General features: G+C 48.8%; 1 protein-coding gene across 1 annotated transcript; it reads left to right on the top strand.

Moving 5' to 3' along the window:
- Positions 1-502: 502 nt before the first annotated feature.
- Positions 503-10,348, top strand: LOC144298727 (uncharacterized). Its single transcript, XM_077874025.1, has 4 exons — positions 503-928; positions 4,524-4,756; positions 7,635-7,794; positions 9,645-10,348. Exons 1-3 carry the CDS (start codon positions 839-841, stop codon positions 7,636-7,638), a joined length of 327 nt encoding a protein of 108 aa, XP_077730151.1. The 5' UTR covers positions 503-838; the 3' UTR covers positions 7,639-7,794; positions 9,645-10,348.
- Positions 10,349-14,833: the final 4,485 nt, after the last annotated feature.

The following is a 14,833-nucleotide window of genomic DNA, read 5'->3' as shown; positions in this document are numbered from 1 at the left end:
TTGACAGTTGGGCCTCATTGTCTCCCAGAATCTACACACACATACACACACACACACACACACACACACACTCACACACATTACTTCTGCCTTGAGCTATTCTTTTAGGGAACCTCACAGAGTCCTGGCCTGGTCCCATCCACCATAGCCTGCTGTTTCTTTCTTTTTTTTTTTTTTTAAGATTTTATGTATTTATCCATGAGAGACACAGAGAGAGAGGCAGAGACATAGGCAGAGGGAGAAGCAGGTTCCATGCAGGGAGCCCAATGCAGGTCCCAATCCTAGGACCCCGGGATCATGACCTGAGCTGAAGGCAGAAGCTCAGCCACTGAGCCACCCAAGTGCCCCTAGCCTGCTGTTTCTGAGCCCATCTTAGACACTGAACCACAGGACACTGGCTTAGACCCCCCCACCCCCCATGGCCAGAAATGACAGGCACAGCCCTCAAGAAGAGCACACGACACGCCCCCGCAGCTTTAACAGTGGACAGAGGTTGCATGCATTCCTGTCGTGCACAGAGCATGCTGGAAAAGACATGCGCACACACCCAGGAACTTCCACCTGGGCTCACATCCCAGCAGGGTGGGGTCTGTGTCACCTTCATCTGACTAGGAGACAGATTTTGTGGCGAATGCCCACATTCTTAGCCTAAGAGTCACCTGACAATTCACCCTGAAGCCTAGGTCTTAGTTCCCCTGAGTTCCTGCAACCAACTCCCAAGCACTGGAAGGGTCAGGGCACCAGGGGACACTGGGTCCCCTGCTCAGGAAAGCGGGCTTGGCTGGTGCAGAGAACACCGGCCGTGAGCAGGCCTGCCCACTTGGCCTCACTCTATGCCATGGGTGGTGGAACCTGCTGGTCTCCAGCGATGATGGGGCCCGGAGGCCAGGACCCGGTGCTGCCTGGCAATGAATGCCCGAGGGATTTGGTGAGTCTGGGAGCCCACGGATGGAGCAGTGGGCGGGACTGTCTCCGCTTGGTGTTTAAGGGACAGGAAATTCCTACTGGCAGGATGACCTCATGCTGACAGGGCTGGGGAGCGTCTGCCTGGGGCTTAGTCTGGGAGAAGCACAGTGGCCTGTCCCAGGAAGATGCATGGAAGCCACCGCCCACGGTTCTTCCCAGGAGGACGCAGGTGGCCAGCTGAGTGTCCTGGAGACTCACCTCCTTGCAGACCTCAGAGCCCAAATGCAGCATGCAGGCCACTGACCATCCAGACCCTTTCTGCACCCCCTCCTATGAGGTTCTCTGGGCCCTCCTGTGGTACCTGGGGCAACTCAGACCCCACACCCCCAACGTGGCTGCACAACCAGCTCCTTCCCCTGGAGACTGGGTTCAGGGAGATCTGCACACTCCTGTGCCCCTGAACGGGGTTATAAAAAGATGGAGGCAGGGCAGGGCTCCCTGTGCAGAGCATGGAGGCGGAAGGTGAGAAGGGTGGCCTGGCACAGGAAGATTGGGCCCAGACTGCCTGATTTAGAGTTGGGGGTTGGAGGTTGGGGGAGCACAGATGCCTGTGCAGTGACATCTGGGTGACACTGGGCACATGTCAGTAGCCAGGGGTCACTCCCAGCCCTGTCCTGGATCTGTAACTCTGGAACCAGCGATCAGGACATGCCCAGCATGAGAACATCCCTTCTGTCATGAATGGTGAGAAGCAGGCAGACCGTGGCAGGGACTCCTGGGCCAGGGCCAAGGGCAGGGCTATACGCTCCAGGCAGAGGTGGCTCAGCCTGAGACATGCCATCACTAGGGAGCCCAGGGCTCTGGGCCCTGGAATTGTCCTTGGTGAGGCTGGGAGCTCCTGGGAGAGGCCATAGGTGAGCTCAGTTGCCCCTGCCTCCAGCTCTCCCTGCAGGCCACAGGTGGCATGGATAGGTGGGTGACCTCAGTGCTCAAAGGCAGAAGCCCACTGTGGTTCACATCTCCCTCCCTGCACCCCCAGGTGGGTGGGACACAGCACTGGGTGCACCGGATGGTGTAGGCCAAAGTGACCAGCTTGGGGGGTCATAGACCCTGTATGGACCTGCATTCCTTGTCTGTGACTTTTACCAGTGCATGGCATGAATACACCTGATGGTCGGGCTGAAGACGGGTGGATGTATTGGTAGATTTAATATAGGGGCTGCCTCTGGTCCAGGTCAGTGGCGAGGGGAGGTGGTCTGCAAGTACCCTCCTGTCTCATCCAGTCCTAAAGAGCAAATTCCCACCCCCAGCCTGGGGCAGGAGGAGAATGGATGAGCTCTGGAAACCGAGGTGCTCTGGTCCTCAAGAGAGGCAGTGGAAGATAATCCAATATGGTAGAGAAAGGCAGTGTCGGCACTCTGGCTTGCCCTTGGAAGGAGCTCATTTGAGGACTTACAGTCACAAAAAAGTGGGAGTTGGAGCCTTATCTCAGACCAGACGAGGAGCCCTGTGCAGGGTGACAGTTCTGCAAGGAGGGAGGTGACTTTTAAGCCTTCAGATTTTGTCTGTTCGGTACTCGCTTTAATTTATGGCTCTTCAGCTGTTTAGCCTGAGTGATGAACATTGGAGATAGAACTCGTAGGAGATATGAGTCAGTTTGACAACAAACACTGTTAAGTGTCCCAGGATTGAGGAAAAACAGGGAATCAGGGAGTAGAAACCTAGGCATGTCGCCTGGGAAAGCACGTGCCTGTACCCCCTGGAGTCTGGGCTTTCTGAGGGGGAGGGAAGGTGGGGATTCTTATCTGCATTTTTGTCTCTGGCAACTAAAATAAAAGACACTCCATACATGCTTGTTGAATGAATGATGCAGGGAGGTGAATCCTAAGCCTGCCAGTGCGTACCTCCTAGCACAGCAACCACTTCTGCTGAGAACCAGTCCTGATGCAGCCCAGCCTTCTCTGGTGTCACTCCTCAACCCCTCAGTTGTGACGACAATCCCGCCAGCGGCTACCACACAACAGGAGTGGCAGGTGTTGGGGAGGACACTGTGAATCAGACAGGATCTCTGCCCTCTGGGCACTCCCAGTCCAGGGCGGGGAAACAGACAAGAAGACAGATGTCATTGATGGGGTGATTGTCTGGGAAGAGGAAGTGTGTGCGTGCGCAGGGAAGGCACAAGTGACAGGGGTGGGGTGAGCCCAGTGCTGAGGAGCAGGACATTTCGAGTCCCAGGCAGATCCGGGCTTGCATCCCGGCCCCACCCTGGAATAACGTCGGGCAAGTTAACTTAACCTCTGCTTCTGTTACTTGTCTACCAGTGGACGTGATGCCCTCCTCATAGCTTTGTGTGAGGATAAAATTGGGCTAATTCACGTTAAATGCTCATCCCAGGGCCAGATACATAATAAACTCTAGTGATGGTATTATTCCTATTAAGGTTTTTTAAAAGAAGGTGAGCTTTGAGCCAGGGCTTAAAGGAGATACATGGCTCCAGGTGATACTGAATGAAATTATGGTAACTGAGCATGTCCATCCATCCAGGGGAGCAAAGCTGGGAGAACATGTTCATGACCTCTGCTTGCCCAGGAAGGAAATAGAAAATATCTAATGAGGAGAGTAGGATGGGGTTTGATGAGCAATGGGAGACATCTGGAATAGCCACCTTGGGGGTGAGTGTTAAGAGCTGATGGGATCTGTCAAGAATCCAGTTATGAGACTGAACATCTAGTATTTAATAAGCTAATCAATAACATTCCGGCCAGGAGTGAGAACAACCAGGGAGGCAAATGATCAGGCTGGACTAGAGTTGGTGCTGGTTAGGAGGTGGTAGAGAACAGACAGGACTAAGAGACAGAGCCAATTCCTAGGTGTGTTGTTCAAGAGAGTGACTCACAATTCCAAGACCTGACACAGAGCCCGCCATATGGACAGTATCCCATCAACAGTCATTGAATTCATGAATGAAGGAAGGAATACATGAAATGAACCTATGTTCTAGCCTGCTGAAGAAAACATCTGAAGGCAGATACAGGGGTCTGGCCATTGCCTCTTCAACCAATTTCCTCAACCTATTCACTACTGATGAAAGGATGCTGGTGGGTCCTTGACCTCAGGGCAAGCATCATGGCTGGCAATCCTGTTCTCTTCAAGTTTGGGTCAATATGACATAAAGGAACTTGGGACCGTTGCCCTCCTCAGTCAAAAGACATAGCTTTCTGTCTCTGCCCCTATCCTTCCACCTTGAGCCCCTGGTGTCACAATACGATATCGGGAGTTATAGAAGCCCCATTGTGACCTCAAGGAGACAAGCAATGGGCAAAAATCCAACATGCTGAGGATGGTAGAATGTAAAAATGGAGGCTAGGTCTTCCATGGCATGGCTGAGTTGATACACCAGGCCTGGAACTACCAACGCAGTGGGCAGGGCCACCATTTACACTATTCACACCATGGTCTATTGGAAGTACCCCAGGAGTCATGCAGTGTGGCCTCTTGTCAACTGATAAAGGCTGATAGCTTCAGAAAAGGGTCTAGAGATCTTGAGGACTTGGAAAAGTAGGTCAATAGGACCTGGAAAGACAAAGAGACGACACTTGATGCTTCTCTATTCCCAGGATGCCTTTCCCAGGAAACGTTTGCCACCTCTACGCCTATGCTTTTCCTCCACTGGCTACCTGCAGGTTCTTCAGCTCAGTCAGCAGGAACTCAAGCTGATCTCCTCCACCACCCCTCACTCCAACCTCCTTTGCCCAGAACTTGCGGTCCTCACTGGTGATTCTCTTGGAGTCTCCAACACTGGGCTCTGGGGGGGTACCTCCAATCCACCCTTCCACATGGAAAAGGGAAGGTATGTATAGTCCATGCAAAACCAACCCCTTAAGGCCAGAAATCTCCTCACTGCTCCTGGAAGTGAGAGGGTAGGCAGCCCTCTGGGGGTGGGACTGGTCCTTGCATCTTCCAGCAAGCCTTGCTGGTAGTGGTCTTTCTCACTGGAAGACCTTGGCTCCTCTCAAGATTGAGCTGCTTACTGACTTAACTGTAATTCCAAGACAACGGGAATATCCCTCTCTCATCCTGTGACTGTCTGATTAGTCATCCTCTGTCATCCTCTCCACCTGGATTCAGATCCACAGTGGCCACACGTTCAGCCTCCTCTTTCTGCCGGATTGGAAACTTGAAAGTTGGAGGTGCAACTATACCGTGTATTCTGATTCTTTAAGTACTTCAGGCCAAATTTCTCTTCTCTATATATCTAGGATCCCTTGAGTACCTTAGAAAATTGATGTCCTATTGGTCACTTTAGCCCAGCTTTTGAACTATTGCTGACTCGTGTGTGTGTGTGTGTGTGTGTAATGGAAAAGTACTTTGTGATTGTCTTAACTTTGTGAAGACTGAAGTCTCCAGGGAGCCTAGAGCAGTCCAGATGAGTAATGTAGTTCCAGTAGGAGCAACTGAAATCCCAACCCCAGAGCAATTCTCCTAAGAGCACCCAGACCCTACTCCCTCCTTTCCTGTAGCATCTAGAAAGCTACTTTGCCACCACGGACTGACCCACCATTACATCATCAAGACCTACCACAGCAATGGACACGTAGTAGGTCCTCAACAATTATTTAAGGAATGTATGAATATTGATCTCAAGTTCACTTAGCCGGGTCAGAATTGGTGGTTAAATTTAGTTAAGATTTCTTGTTTTTTCCAGAGAGTTTGTGAATGATAGCTAATAGTGTTGTAGATAGTGCACGCTTTGACAAAGATAAAGATTAATTATTTAAGTCCATATAAAGAATTACAAGCAAGTCAGGGCAAGAATTGAAAAACATCTTAAGGACAGTTAAGTTGGAGGCCAGTGGTGACCTGAGGTGGGCAATTTCAGGACACATGTGAGAGGAGGTCAAATCACTGAGGTTTAAGGAATGAATGAGGGAACCAAAATGGAGATAATCCAGGATAGGCAGTCCCTTGAAGCTTGATTATGAAGGGAGCAGGATTTCTCAGGGCATTTTTCTACTACCCACACTCCCCTCCCTGCCCCTCCCTAGTACCCAAACAAATAAAACCAGCTCACCAAAGTGCATCCTGAAGAAACAAAAGTTGAGGACATGGAGAAAAAGGAACCCTCGTGCACTGTTGGTGGGAATGCAAACTGGTGTAGCCACTGTGGAAAACAGTATGGCAGTTCCTCAAAAAGTTAAAAATAGAACTACCCTACAATCCAGCAATCACACACTACTAAGTATTTACCCAAAGAATATAAAAACACTCATTCAAAGGGATGCATGCACCCCAGTGTTTATATAGTGGATAAAGAAGATGTTGTATAGATGTACAATGAAATACTACTCAGCCATAAAAAATAATGAAATTTTGCCATTTGTAACCACATGGATGGATCTAGAGAGTATAATGCTATGTGAATTAAGTTAATCAGAGAAAGACAAATACTATATGATTTCATTCATACATGGAATTTAAGAAACAAAACAAATGAGCAAAGGAAAGAGGAGACAAAGAAACAGACTCAACTCTAGAGAACACACCGCTGATCCCCAGTGGGGTGGGGGGAATAGGGGAAACAGATGATAGGGATTAAGAGTACAATTAACCATGATGAGCACTGAGAATGTACGGGGTTGTTGAATTGCTGTATTGTGTACCTGAAACTAATACAACACTGTATATTATTTATGCTGGGTTCCTTTTTCTTTAAAAGTGCACTTGAGAAGGCATACCAGGCCACCCTCTTCAATCCCAAGGACCTCCTAACAGAGGGACGAGAAAGCATCCAAACACCATACTTTGTATTAAAACCCATGTCTTTTGAAAGCCTTCTCTTTCCCATTTCCCAACAACCCCACTTGGAAACACAAGGCAAATTACACTTGGCCTCTTGGCCCACGGGTACTTTGAGACTCAGTTGATAGTTATGGAGAAGAAGAAAAAAAACATATGAAATGATACATATGCTTGAGAAGGGTTCCTAGAGCGAGGTGTCCTGAATCTGGGATCTAGAGCCTCTACGTTAGAAGCCGGATGGTCAGCTTGGATCCATGACTCCAGAACAACTCAAGAAGGAGGTGTCTCAGGTGCTGCTTCCAGAAATGTCTTACTATACACTGTCTGGGAGATTCTGGGGAACCCCTTTACTACTTGACCAAAAGACTAGGAAAGCTCTGTAAAATTCATAAACTTACTCTACTTTCCACTTTAAAATCCAGAGGGATCCCCTGTGGGAGGGAAAGGTTTGGGAATTCCTTCCCAGCTGGGCACAGATGTGCCATGGCTCATCCCTCCTCTGCCCCATCTGCTTGGCCAGGTGAGTAGAGATGAAGGAGGAGTCCTTTGGGCCCTCCAGCAGCCAGGACGCTGAATGCTCTGAACGGTGTCTACTCTTCTGGTGTCTACTCTTCCTCCCACCAGGGAGGTTCCCTGGTGGACAAGGATGCCGGGAGTCTGTACCATGGTCCTGGGTGCAGTGTGCCTGCCCACTGGAGGTCTGCATCTCCTGAGACCAAATGCACTGGTGTGCCCTCCCTGGCTCCAGAAGAAGGGGAGGTAGGCACTCTAAGCCATACCCTCACTGGATGTGTGTAAGGCTGCAGGTCATGCAGCTCTGCTTTCATTCCAGAATGAACCAGGCTGAGGGTGGCCCAGGAGATCAGTATTGACATGAAGATTTCTGCTCCCCACCCTTCCACTCGTTTCTTTTCCATCCTCTCTTCAAGCTAAATCTTCCTTGTCTTTGGATCCACGGCTTCATGTCTGGCAGTGAAAGCCAACCGTAACATCTCCAGTTAGAAATAGATGTTTTGAAATCCCTCATTGGCCAAACACTAATGTAGAAGGGGTACCAAGAGACAGCTAAGCGGAGATGCCTCCTGCTGGGTAAGTTGGATTTAATAGCTACACCATTTAAATCATTAAATTCTCACCCAAACAAGCAAAGTAGTGACAGATTGTCTGAACCAGTCATTTTTCCTAATTCCTCCTATCTGAATCCCTCCTGGAACAGCCCAGCCCCAAGCCTGGAGGCTCCTCTGCCGTGACTCCGTCCTTGTGCCAGGTGATGGTGTAATCAGGTGGCCTTAGGAGGCAGGGAGGCCGGCTGAGTGCAAGCTCTGACCAACCCACCCCCCACCACCACCACTGCCAGGAGGTGGCTCTGGAAGTTACTCCCCCAGGGTTAGTTGCATCATGTCCCCCATGGACACGATAGCATCTCGTTGGCGGCAGTGGGCGGGCGAAGTGGGATCCCCTCCACCTGGCACCTACCACAGTGCCCAGCACTCCGCCAAGGATCTAAGTGGATGCGATCTCTCCCTGAGATGGTGGGGGCTCGGGCGGGGTGCCGGACCACACACGAGGCCGGCTGGGGCGTGCTGGCGCGCGGTGGGGCCAGACGTGTGGTTCTGGTTGGTGAGCGGCAGACGGCGCCCCTCTGCCAGTCTCTGTGTGGTTTGGGAAGGGGTGAGGCAGGCGGGGAGCCTGGGGGACAGAGCTGCACCGGCTTTGCCTCTAGCGACTGCAGAAACCACACCTCAATTAGAGGGAACTGTCTGGAATGTGAAAAGGTCAGGAACTTGGGGGGAGAAGTGGTCATGTCATTTTGGAATGTACACAGCTGAAGCAGGGGCAGGCGGGGGGCGGGGGGGTCGGCGGTAATGAGTCCTCTGAGTCTGAGGGAACGAGCTGGAATCCCAGCTGGCCCACCTAGCAGAGGACGGATGCTGCGGGTCAGCCTCCTCATCCCAGGAGCATGAATAAAAGCCCCCACCTCAAGGATAACTGTGGGTCCTATAGACAGGGCTCCTGGCCCAGGAACATGTGTCACCATCAGATGACAGTAGGTCACCATTCCCTTGGGTCAGGAAAGCCAATGCCAAACACCTGGACAAAACGCAGTTTTAACCATGGCCTTTTTTTTTTTTTTTCATTCATGAGAGACAGAGAGAGAGAGAGGCAGAGACACAGGCAGAGGGAGAAGCAAGTTCCCTGCGGGGACCCCAATGCAGGACTTGATCCCAGGACCCCGGGATCATGATCTGAGTCGAAAGCAGATGCTCAACCACTGAGCCACCCAAGTGCCCCTAACCATGGCCTTTTAAGGAACCATTGCTTCAGCAAAGGAAATCCTGATGATAACCTTTTGAACGACCCAAAGGAGCACAAAGATGAGAGGCCTGTAAGGGAAGGTCTCCATCAGCTCGGGTGTTACAAGCCCACATACTCCAGATGGAAGAGGGGGGGTCACCTACCCCAGAGAAAAACCGAAATGCCTCCCCTCTGCTTCCTTACCACTCCCTGTCTTCGAAGCGAACTCACCCCCACCTGCTGCTCCCTCTCTTCTCATCTTATTCAGAGATGCCCACTGAGCATCTACACTTGCCAATTGCATACCCCCGATCCACCCGCCCCCCCCCTTCCACGGAGGCTGCCCTGGCCAGGATCCACAGGGACCCTCTAAGTTCTTTGTGGGACAACCTCCCCATAGTCCTAACCTACCGTCACTTGGCAGCATCTCCATTCCATTGGGAAAACATCTTTTATATCCCTGCTGTCTTTAGGGCACCAAAAATGCTAGGGTGACTATCACACGGTTAACCACTTCCTCTTTGATTTCCTGGTTTTTAACAATACTTTTCTTTCTTCCTCCCATATTGTCCGCTGGCTCATCTTCCCCAATCGCTGCTTAAATGGGGTTCCATCATGACAACCTTCTCATGGCAATTGGCAAGCTCCCTCCCAGAGGGCGAATGGTCACATCCAGTACAGACCTCGCTCCCCAGCTGCTGATCCTCCTTTCCTGCTTCCCAGTGACATTTCCAGGGGCACCTCCAATCCCACCTGTCCAAAGCAGGTTTGGTTCACACGGTCTGGGAGGCCGCCTACACCAAAGCTCACCACCGGACTACCCCCTGCCTCTCCACCCTTCCCCTGCCCAGGATGCTCACGTCCTGGCCTCGCTGCATGGAACATGCTTCTTCCCTCCGAGTCTGGCTCCTATTGCTCACTCTCGCTGGCCCTCAGGTCACCTGGTTGCATTGTTAGAAATAGAGAATTCTTGGGACCCACCATGGACCTCCTGAATCAGAATCTTGGGGGGAAAATCCTGGAGTCGTACATTTTTATGAAGCTCCCCGAGTGATTATGATGCCTTCTCAACTTAAGAAGGAAAAAAAAAACCAAGAAGCTGTAATCTCAACGTGTTACTAGCAATAGTTGGCAGGATTTAGTGATTGTCTGGATACGGAATGTGAAGGAGAGGGAAGAAAGCAAATCCTTCCAGACGGAATGCGAAGCTGAGAGATCGGCATCAGGGGAATGAACCACATGCAGGAGCTGATTTTCCTGAGTGAGCTCATTAATTCATTTGCTACACCTGCATTTTAACACGTCACGGAGACCCCAGTAGGAAATAAATAAAAACATTGCCGAGGTATTTCCTGAAATGCATTATTTCTTTAAATTCAGAACCATCTTTTATTCTTTGCCCTCTACCTGATGTTGGAACCCAAGTTGTCAACGCAAATGAAGGGATAAGACAAATGATCTTAAAGTAGGTGGGTCTGGGGCAGTGTTGACAAACAGAAGGGAGACATAATCTGGAGTCGAAAAAGACGCTGCTTAATTGGAGCTCAAATTTATCAGCACATCTCCTTCTGCAACCATTTTCTGAAACAATTATCCTAATTTATGTTTTTGAATTGCCAAAGGAATAGTTATGCCCGAACTCCCATCTCCCACTTGCCAAAAACATTTTGGACTCTCCTTGGAGAGTCTTTTGAGAATACCCTCTTTCACTGGCACGGTTGTTTATTTGTACCTTCGAATACCACGATACATCTTATCCATAAATCCTTTCTCTTCAGAACTCATGCTGTGATCACTGAGACTACGTTAATAAGAGAAAAGGTGTGTCCTGAGTGTTCATACTGTAAAGTTAACCCATAGAGATCTGAACCTTGAAATTACAGTCCAGCCTTAACATGGTCTAGCGATACAGAAAATTATAACTGAATCCAAGTTTTGCAGTTGCTAACGAGAATGAGAGATAAACAAATACCAACTGAACCACTGATGATTAAAGATAACTCTGTTGTACCTAAGAAGCCAACAGTGTTTTCTGTTAACATTTGTGCTTCAGGACCCCATGCTTTTATAGATATGAAAGTATTTAAATTTGCTGTCACATTCCTTCATAGTCTTAAATCAGCAAAGCCCAGCCTTCTGCCATGACTAGAACCAAATGTTATTTTCTAAAGAAAAGAGCTGCAGGATCAGGGAAGTGTCAGGCAATTCATCAGGAGGAAGGAGGACAAGATGCCAAGCCCTTAATGCTTTAGGGCATATTGGATACTTAACCCTTTCCATAAAACAGAAAAGCTCTTTTTTTTTTTTTTTTTAATGAAGAAAGCATTTCTGAATCCATGCCTTCTCCCCTATGTAGACAGCATTTGGGGTCCTAAATTATAATTTAATAAGTAGAGATAGATATTTAGAGCTCTCAATCTAGCATAGCAACTTCCTTTGCAGATGGAAGTACAGGGTGGAGAGCCCTGAGACCAGGTCAGTGGCAAAGCCAGGAGCACTTCCCCTGGCCCCCAGGTCCATCCACCATATGAGGCCACCATCTGCAGCCTTCACTTCTGTGCATACCTTTTCACTAAACAAAAGCCATACTTCTACATCAGGAGATTTCTAATGGATACCATCACAATTAACTTTATATCATGTGCCCAAATCCCGGAATAAAATATAGATGGTACCTGTCATTATGTTCAATCTAAAGTTAAAATTATTTTTTAAGTTAAAACAATTATCTCTATAATGAACCATATTCTTTTTGAAAATTTCAGTTGTGTGTGTGGGTATGGATATATGATGTCACAATAGAGGTTGGGTTCAATTTGGTAAAGATACATGAAGCCCTGGGATGCCTGGGGTGGCTCAGTGATTGGGCATCTGCCTTCAGCTCAGAGCATGATCCTGGAGTCCTGGGATCGAATCCTGCATTGGGCTCCTTGAGGGGAACCTGTTCTCCCTCTGCCTCTCTCTGTCTCTGTGTGTGTGTGTGTGTGTCTCATGAATGAATGAATAAAATCTTTAAAAAAAAAAAAGATACATGAAGGACTTTCCATATGCAGGCCCCATATGAAGATGTTGGAGGGAAGCAGAGGAAAGACATGAAACCAGCCTTTAAAGAATTCACCATCTAGCAAGAAGTCAGCCAGCTGGCCAAATACTTCCTGCAGTGGGTTAAGTACGTATAGGATAAAGGGGGTGGTGTACTGGAGCCAGCTGGCAGGAGCCCATGTCTTGCTAGCAAGTATGCATCTTGTCCTGGCTCTGCTTTCAGCATCTTCATGTTGATAGCTTGAAAATGACAAATGCTTAAAAGCGGGTTCTGGAAAGTCAATCATTAAACACTTGCCAGTGCAACACGGGAGAAAATATCACAGAAGAGATGAGTTTTTGAAGTATGAATAGGAGTTTGGTGGAGGGAGGGTCAGGAGGAGGAAAAATCAGCCAGCCAGGAGGAATATGTGCATTGGGGCATTGCAAGTCTAGGAAATGCAAGTGGATCCCTAGCTTGCAAACTGTTATGTGCAGCATCATCTGGAGTGCTTGTGAAAACAGTTTGTTGCTGGGCCCTGCCCTTGAGACTTTCTGTACGACATCTGGGGTAAGGCCCAAGGAAGTGCGTTTCTAACAAATTCTCAGGTGATGCTGGTCAGGATGAGAGGTAGATGATAGAATGCCCTGAGCTCGCCAAAAACCCTGGATCTTTCTCTAGCTCCTCACCTTTCAGAGTGTGTTCTGGGGCCCAACAGCATCACCTGGGAGCTTGTTCTCACTTTTTTTTTTTTAAGATTTTATTTATTCATGAGAGACACAGAGAGGCAGAGACATAGGCAGAGGGAGAAGAAGGCTCCCCGCAGAGAGCCCAATGTGGGACTCGATCCCAGGGCCCCGGAATCATGACTTGAGCCAACAGTAGACGCTCAACTGCTGAGCCACCCAGGTGTCCTTGGGAGTTTGTTCTAAAAGCAGAAGAGCAACAGGCCTCCCGGACCTGTGGAATCAGAATCTGCCGTGTAGCGAGATCCGTGGGTGATTTGTATGCGAGTGTGATAAGCGCTGTTCTCCGTAGCCCATGGCTCTCCGGCCTGGCCTGGAATTAGAATTACCTGGGGAGACTTTCCAACATACCTATACCCAGGCCCTACCTTCAGAGGCTTGGATCTAACTGATTTAGGATAAGCCTGGGCCTGGGTGTCATTTAAAAGTCCTACGGGGGCTTCTCGTGTGCAGCCTTGGCTGCGAACTGTGCTTCAGCCATGGTTTCAGGTAGAAGGGATCCTTGTCAGGGCAGCTGTTGTGAATCTTCCGTGGTGAGAGTTTGAAAAAACAGCCAAAAAGCTGCAGTCATCACTGGCAGCTGAGAATAGCTGGAGCAGGGACAGGCATGTTGGTCGCCCACCGACCTGCCTCCTTGCCACCGTTCTCTTCCTTCTGCTTGGCTTTGACCTGCTGTGCTGTCTTTCTCTTTCTCTTTCTCACTCCCTTGATGATATATATTAGCTAACACAAAAAAGACTCTCCCCACAAGCATATCCTTCCTGTGCGCAAAGTACTTTCTTTTATTATTTTTTTAACTTTATCCATTCATGAGAGACACAGAGAGAGAGGCAGAGACAGGGGCAGAGGGAGAAGCAGGCTCACCATGGGCAGCCCGATACAGGACTCGATCCCAGGACCTGGGGTCATGCCCAGAGCCGAAGCTGATGCTCAACTGCTGAACCACCCAGGTGTCCCTGCAAAGTACTTTCACATATAATCTCACTAGATAACATGAAAAGGAGAAAGTTTAAAGGTCCTTATGTTTATCTAATAAGTTACGTGGCCCTGATCTGTCATTTAAAGTGACAGGTGAATTGAATGGTTTGGATTTTTTCTCTAATTTCAAAACCAATACCAACTAGTAATCGAGATACTTTGTATTTTGCATATGGCCCTCGGTTGGCCCTCCTCCCCTGCAACACCTGAGAACTTGATCCTGAGCAGAGAAGTGACTTCCTCCCTGTATTGCAGAGGACCTGTCTATGTAGCCTGTGTTCTGAGAGCACACTTAGCATGTACACATTAGATGATGTAGTCTTCTGGGACAGTTTGGCCAGTCCAAACGGCTTTGCCAACTAATAAAAGCCATTAGCACTGAACTTCAAAAGCATTAGGCTAAGTGAAAGAAGCCAGACACAAAAGACCACCTATTGTATGATTCCATTTGTATGAAATGCCCATAGAGATAGAAGGTAAATTAGCCGTTACCTGAGGTTGGGGGGGGAAGCAGAAACTGCAAATGGGCACTGAGGAGTTTGTGTCGGGGAGGGGGGTGGTAGAAACATTCTAAAATTAGATAGATTATGGCTATGGCTGCACGATTCTATAAATACACCCCACACAGTTGAATGGTCTTATAAATTGGATGAATTCCACGGTATGCAAATCATACTTCAATCAAGCTCCTTAAGAGTAACAACAGAACATGAGCAGGATTTTTCCACCCTAAAATATGCTTTTCCACCCCCCTTCCTCCTCTAATAATACATAGTGAAAACGAGAGAGCAAAATGATGTCAATACAGACCAACTCATTTAAGAAAAATATGTTTACATTGCATGTGGTTTCAGAGCATTTTTATTTCCCTGAAAGTACTGTTAGGTCTAGCAAGGCAAGGAGAAGAGGGAGAAGACCAAAAAAAAAAAAAAAAAAAGAGGAAAGTTTAAAAGTTTTTTTGTTAAAAATAGCCGCCTGGGGAAGCTGCTGCCCTGGGAGGGTGGGGGGCAGAGCTGCGGGAAAGGGTTAACCCCGCGGGCGCCGACATCTGGCGGGAGCGAGGGCGTTGGCAGAGCCAGGTCGGCCC

Source organism: Canis aureus, chromosome 2, assembly GCF_053574225.1.
Source record: "Canis aureus isolate CA01 chromosome 2, VMU_Caureus_v.1.0, whole genome shotgun sequence".
Classification (NCBI taxonomy): Eukaryota; Metazoa; Chordata; class Mammalia; order Carnivora; family Canidae; genus Canis; species Canis aureus.
This window is presented reverse-complemented; position numbering and strand designations above follow the sequence as displayed.

Excerpts from the sequence above, each read along its gene's own strand:
- LOC144298727 (XM_077874025.1), top strand. The coding sequence starts at position 839 with ATGGGTGGTGGAACCTGCTGGTCTCCAGCGATGATGGGGCCCGGAGGC. Across the intron at positions 929-4,523 it reads ATGAATGCCCGAGGGATTTG|GATGCCTTTCCCAGGAAACG; the intron begins GTGAGTCTGGGA and ends CTCTATTCCCAG.